Source organism: Syngnathoides biaculeatus, chromosome 23 (assembly GCF_019802595.1).
Source record: "Syngnathoides biaculeatus isolate LvHL_M chromosome 23, ASM1980259v1, whole genome shotgun sequence".
NCBI lineage: Eukaryota > Metazoa > Chordata > Actinopteri > Syngnathiformes > Syngnathidae > Syngnathoides > Syngnathoides biaculeatus.
The window spans coordinates 6,673,040-6,679,737 of record NC_084662.1 but is presented as its reverse complement, the minus strand read 5'-3'; the positions used below and the strand labels follow the sequence as shown (position 1 = coordinate 6,679,737).

The following is a 6,698-nucleotide window of genomic DNA, read 5'->3' as shown; positions in this document are numbered from 1 at the left end:
TGAGATGTCAAGGCTTCCTCGTAATATCGTTAGGTGTGTGCCAAAGACTTTTTTTTTTTTTTATGGGCCTTGCTTTTAAGGTCGTGGTTTGGTTCACATTTGTTTCTACAAATGAAGACAGACCGTTTATCTAAATACAAAGAGATTTTTATTAAATGTGGCAATTGTAGTTTGAACAGTGTGAATTTCTGCGCTTATCGACGCCCTGACAACAGAATTTGCGCGTTTGGCTCCATCTAATGCGCCTGCGATTAAAAAGTTGAAACGCAGAAGTCGCTGTGACATTTTTTGCGCGAAAGCCAGGAACATAACTGCACCGTCCTCGTTTCCCACAAAGGGTTCCACTTCTCGCCCTGCGCCCAACGCGTACTGTACGTTGTCGTGTGTTTTCGTTGTGAACAGAAGATTGACAGGTTCCGCGATTCAGGAGATTTACAGCAACAACAAAAATAAAAGTAACAGCACTCTGACATACTTGAGCTTTACCGTCTTTGAACATGCCGATGACGAAAACCAGATCGCGATTGATGGCCACCAAGCAAGGGTCAAGCCTCCGGACCTGAAACGCAGGCCATTATCCTTTGCGCACCTGTCAGCAGAATTTCCTTGACGATGGCGACCAGCGTTCCCGGAGGGTTCTTGGCATCCACGTGGCCCGTCTGTGGACCCCCCCTCTGTAGGCGGGTCTTCGTGGGCTGGATCAGATTGGCGTCCTCCTTGCTTGTCAGATGCCTGCGAGGCTGAGGGTGGAAAATAACCCCCGGGGAACCGCCGCCGTCCATCGGGAAGGAAAAGATCTTGACCGGTTTGCGTTTGCCGCCGGAGGGCTTCCCCCACCGGAAGTGTTCCATCGCGTAGGGGCTTCTCTTGGAACCTCTGCTTCCGGGGGTCACGTTCCTGGGGGGTTTACCCCAGCGAAAGTGCTCCATGGAATAGCCCCGCTTGGCGTTGTGAGACCCGCCTTTGGGTTCTTGGGTCTTGTTCCTGTTGGGTTTACTCCAGCGGAAATGCTCCATCAGGTAGGAGCGGCGCTTTTCGGCTTTGGCTCTGCCCGCCGTCTGGGACGTGTTGACCCTGACCAGGCGGGCGAGGAGTTGGTTTTCCTCGCTGATGTTCAGGACCGACGCGGCCGCATCCGGACGCGCCGTCTGGCTCGCCGACTTGCAGACCTCCAGGCAGTCCTAGATGGACGCAGTCGCACAAACGGCCACAGAACGTCAACAAGATTCCACTTCATAAATCTTTCATGCTTTGGCCTTTGAAGTTACAGTTTTGGAGCTCTTCAAAAACTCGACAGGGTGCCTCTGCTGTTAGCGCACACTCGGTTGAGAGAAAACATTCGGCCTCAAAACGCGATTGGCCGGGAGTTTTAAACTCACGAGAAATTAAAAGAAGACGGGGCTTCATTGAAGACGCTAAATTGTCCGTAGGTGTCAATGTGAGAGCAAAGGGTTGCATGTATGTATGTGTCCTGCCTCCCCGGCCTCCCCGCGACCCCTGTGATGGACGGCTAGCTGTTGGCAACCCACTTTTTGGCTCCTGGTTTGGCCTTTTGCGTCATCCCCATTTTCATTCCAGCGACTCACCAGCAGCCTCCCGTTGCTGAGCTTTTTGCAGACGGCGCAGTCGGACCCCAACGCCGGGATGGCGACGAACGCCACCAGCAGCAGCAGCGACAACCCACACGGACGCTCCATGCTCGAGTCTGCTCGGCGGCCGCTGAGCCTAGAGGACAGAATCCATCAAATTATCCGTCGTGTTGTTCCGTTTAAACATTCCGATGCCTTCGGCCACGGTCCACTTTCACATCATAGAAACCAAATCAAACAAAAGAAGAATTTTCCTGGCATTTCATCGCAAACGCTGTTTTTGGACAACATCAAAAAAAAAAAAAATCATTGGAAGGTGAAAGAACGTTGACGTTCCAGTTTATGAAGTCGCTGGTTCCCGTCCAATGAAATCCATGCAAAGAAAAATAAAAGTGTTTCTGCCAAAAACAAACAAAAAAAAAAACTGGACATTTCCATGAATTTTGAGCCAAAATAAATCTCTGATTCAGATTCAAATGAATAAAATGACATGCTTTCTTCACAATACATAATAATAATAATAATAATAATACAACTTCGGGGACTAGGAATTGGCTTGCTCTGCAAAACGCTAAATTCTCTGGCTAGCTGATTGGGGGGGGGGGTTAAAATTCTTGAATAAGCGGGGGGAATAATTTCATTTGCGAAAAAAGGAATAAACTAATAAATAAAACAAATAGATATATATGCCGCATGGTGGCACAGCTGTAGAGCATTGGCCTCACAGTTCTGAGGACTCGGGTTCAATCCCCGGCTGTGTGGAGTTGCCTGCGTGGCTTTTCTCCGGGCACTCACCCCCCCCAACCTCCCAAAAAAGCAGGCAACATTCATCGGATACTCTAAATTGCCCCTAGGTGTGATTCTGAGTGTGATTGGTTGTCTGTCTCTATGTGGCCTGCGACGGCTCCCTTTTGACCAATCAGTGAGCGTCGTTTTCTGAACTCCGCCCATGCCGCCTCCAGCCCCGATCCACGCAAACAAAGACACCGCGTGTTTACTTTAAGCCTCCCGACGACGTCACCACAGTCCTCAGACCAATCGGATGAATTAACGATGGGAAAAAAAAAAAACCCTTCACGCTTGACCTATGACCTGTGTTCTCTGACCTCTATGACACACAAGATGGCGGCATTGGAAAGCTATCCATTGCCATCTGCTTCGATCCGATTGGCAAATACGTGGAACGGATGACGAGAGATTGCTCCGAGGGTATCCGGTGCGCAAACGGCGGATTGAGGCTCGCGGCCGGCTGAACGTATCGAAGATGAATCAGCACAACGTCGTCTCTTCCGAGGTAAGTTATTCAATCAGTCGGCGGAAGGAGGAAGCTCAACCCAAACTCGCACCTCGGCTCTGCTCTCCAGCGTTCAAACACATCAATATTTGGGGCCTACATTTTACGTCCATTTATGTCCATGAATTATCCACTACGATCATTTCCCATCGACGTCTTTATGTGGCGTAAATATGCAAACTCCCCCGCACACGTTGCGGAAACTTTAACTGGCGTTCCCGTTTGGCGAAACTTTGACATGATGAATATATTTCTGCTGAAAGTAACTCAGCCCTTTCTGTACACTCTTTGACGATATTTCTGACATCGTGGGCAGGCACAAAGGAAGTCGCTCGAATGAACGTTAGCTTGGGGTGCCTAGCAACCGTATGGAAGTAGGCGTGGCTTAGGCGCCCTGCGCGGGTCTAGCCATTGGCAGGCAAGCAGTTCAGTGTGGGCCCCGCCTCCTGCCCGATGACAGCTGGGATTGGCGCGACCGTCGTGAGGATAAGCGCTTCAGAAAATGGATGGATGTAATGGAGATATACAAATTCACGAATAGGAGTATGTGGGGGTCCATTGCACACGCTTTTGAAATGTTTTTTTTTTCCCAATCAATGTGTCCATTTTTTCTCCCCCCCCCCCAAAAAAAAACCAAATTGTCACTGAAATCAATGCGAACCGATAGCAGCCGTATGTTTTTCTGTCGCCATCTAGTGGCAACCTTCTGAAACATCTTCAATTTTTGCTCTTATCTCAACCCGAAATCAGACACCCGTATCTCAAGCCCCCCCCCCCCCAGTTCTCCTCGATTCCATCCGCATTCCAGTTGGCACGAGGAACGAAACTGGCCTTCAGTTTTTGACGCTAAGAGGCTTAGTGGCCCCGGTGGGAGCCCTCACTTGATCTGGGTGAGAAAAGGCGTCGCCTCGCCTGCTGTCAACTCGTTCTCGCTTCTTGAAGGCGAATACAAAGCCCGTCACGTTACACGCGCACCAAATAAAAGCCACGTCGCGTATCGTCTGCATGGCCGAGGGCGACCGTCCAAGTTGGAGTGGAAAAACTTTCCTTTTTCACCATTTTGGATTGTAAAAAGTCGCTCAGCTTTGCGCACGGATTCATCCTCTGCCATGCACAACAAAAGATTTTGAGATTGAACTTGAAAGCACGATGTTTCTAATTATGGTTCGCGTGAGCCTGGTGGGGATAAGCGCATGGTACAGTTCTATGCGGCGCCACCTTCAATTACAAGTCGATCAAATAAGCCGTCGCTGGAGTGATGTGAAAAACAAGATGGATTCAGACGTTTTATCGGAATAAAAACTTGAGGAACTCGCAGCGGATCGGTGGAGGCTCGGAACCAATTGCGGGGTCAGCAATCGACTTTGCCCACGGCAGGAATTCGACTTCAACATCATCATAACTTTATATGGATTAAGCAAATAGTGTAAAAATCCTTCTTGTCGCATGTTCATTACAGTTTCCCTCAGAGGGGCGAATACATTTGTCATCGCCTCATATTTCTACATATACGCACAAAAAAAGATGGATTACTAGTTTTTAAATCAAATTTCAACCAGAATAGTTTGTTCTTTGGCAAAAAAAAAAAAAAAAAAAACCAAATGCTTGCAATATCTCAATGTTTTTTTTTTGTTTGTTTTTTTTCACAGAAGTTGAAGCTCGTTGATTTGCTTTCACGGGCCACATAAAATGATATGCGGGACTGGATCTGGCCCTCTGGCCTCGAATTTGACACCAGTGGGGGAAGGTTGAAAGAAAAAGAGAAAGAAAAAGAAAAAGAAGCAGATTTGAGTTGGAGGAGCTGAAACATATCCGGCTTCTTTGTCTTCCAGCAAAACATTTGCTGTGAAAAGCAGCACGTTTAACGTTAAAAGCCAAATTATGTTTCAAATTATGTTTTGCTACCAACATGCTGGAGTTGCTCTTAATTTTAAACAGATTAGTTCGACATGTTAATATTTAGTGGTTGACGACTACAAACGGTGTTGAATTATGTTCAAGGTCAGTTTTGCCTCACGAGACGGTCCTCCAAATGGTGACATATTTATTTGATATTATTTTTTCCGATGAGATTGAAGGTCGGATTGGGTCTCCTCCAGCCGCCCGTCCGACCCTTGTGAGGATAAGCGGCTCAGAAAATAGTTGACGGGTGTTAGGATGAAATTGTACCGTCGCAAGAAAATTGTTTTTAGATGCAAAGCAATTCAACAAGTTGTCAACTTGCCCAAGCATATATATATATATACAAAAATATCATAAAATAACAATCTTGCCACAGAAAGGTTATGGAGTTATGAGAATTTACACCGTGACCTCAGTTATTTGGGAAGTTGTGCTTTTGACAATAATTTATCGCACTCTCACTCTCATCTTGTCAATTGAACCCCGAGATTGACTGAGAACGATGTCGTGCCCAATATTTCATATTGCAAGAATTTCGCCTCGCTCATTGGCGACGCCGACAACTGGAAAAGAAAGCGTCGCTTTTGATAGGTTGCACTTTAGAGCGCCTCGTTGTCGGCCTTAAGCGCGCGCACGCCCGTCGTCATGATCCTATTGATGCTACGTTACGCAATATTCAGTTCAAAAATCGATCCAAATGATCATTTTGTGGCGGAAGGGTGGCCTCACAGTTCTGAAGATCCGGGTTCGTGTGGAGTTTGCATGCTCTCCCCGTGCCCGCGTGGCTTTTCTCCGGGTGGGCACATCCCAAAAACACGCACCATTCATTGGACACTCTAAAATCGCCCCTAGGTGTGATTGTGAGTGTGATTGGCTGTTTGTCTCCATGTGCCCTGCGATTGGCTGGCGGCCGGTTCAGGGTGTGCCCCGCCTCCTGCCCGTTGACAGCCCGGATAGGCTGCGGCACTCCCCGCGACCCTCGTGAGGATAAGCGTCAAAGTCAATGGATGGATGATCATTTTGTAGCAGCGCCCCACTCATCAGAAGAAGCATAGTAACAAAAGTCACATTGCGGGCAACAATCCGAGTGAATATGAACATTTCAAAAAACCCAAAAAAAAAAAAAAGCAAGTTTTCATATTTGACTTGAACGCGTCAGAATGGAAGCCTCGACGTCGTCGTTTTCTGGCACTTGAGGCCACTTGACTTGTTTTGATGGATTTGTCATCCCGACCCAATCATTTTTTTTTTTTTTTTTTAGCCCTGCGTGCTGCCATTTGGAATGTTTTTGAGCTTTCGGGGTCTGCCAGAACTCTCTTGGCCCGTTTTGCGTGAGGCGAAGAGAACCAGACGCGGAGCAGTCAACCGGTTCTGTTGCAGGAGCTTTAGTCGGCCATCCCGTTTTATGATTTGTAAATATCCGATGGGTTATATAGATGTTGCACTTCCTATTTTTCCTGCCGCCCTTCAAGATGGCCCATCTGTCCCATTTCTTCGTTTTCATTTTTTTTTTTTTTGGGGGGGGGGATTTTGCAGCTGGGTTATGCAAGCAGCTCCGCTCTTTTCTCTTTTTCTTCGCACGGGGAAATTGTTGCGTTTCTTCGCATGTCGGAGGTCAGAAGCGAGCCGTGATTTACGACGCGCTCTGCTCTATTTTATTTCCTTTTTTTTGGGGGGGGGGGGAAGCAAAAATTGAAAGCAGAAAGGCATGCAAAGCCATCAGCTGATCTCACTCACTCATCCCCCCCCCCCCCCAAAAAAAAAAAAAACAAACCCACACGTTCTTACCTTTTGGGAGTGTCTCTTCCTTTTTTTGTCGGCGTTGTCTTTCTTTCTCCGCAGTCTTTCTCTTTTTGTGTATTTTCTCTCCCCCCCCACCCCCCCGAAGTGCGCCGCGACTGTTGCGCGTCGCC

General features: G+C 47.7%; 1 protein-coding gene across 1 annotated transcript; it reads right to left on the bottom strand.

Annotated features, from left to right (window-relative positions):
• Positions 1 to 125: 125 nt before the first annotated feature.
• On the bottom strand, positions 126 to 6,698 carry LOC133497010 (pro-opiomelanocortin-like). The gene is made up of 3 exons (XM_061813152.1): positions 6,574 to 6,698; positions 1,587 to 1,725; positions 126 to 1,181 (listed from the first exon to the last, which is right to left on the bottom strand). Exons 2-3 carry the CDS (start codon positions 1,695 to 1,697, stop codon positions 546 to 548), a joined length of 747 nt encoding a protein of 248 aa, XP_061669136.1. The 5' UTR covers positions 1,698 to 1,725; positions 6,574 to 6,698; the 3' UTR covers positions 126 to 545.

Excerpts from the sequence above, each read along its gene's own strand:
- LOC133497010 (XM_061813152.1), bottom strand. The coding sequence starts at position 1,697 with ATGGAGCGTCCGTGTGGGTTGTCGCTGCTGCTGCTGGTGGCGTTCGTC. Across the intron at positions 1,182-1,586 it reads TCAGCAACGGGAGGCTGCTG|GACTGCCTGGAGGTCTGCAA; the intron begins GTGAGTCGCTGG and ends GCGTCCATCTAG.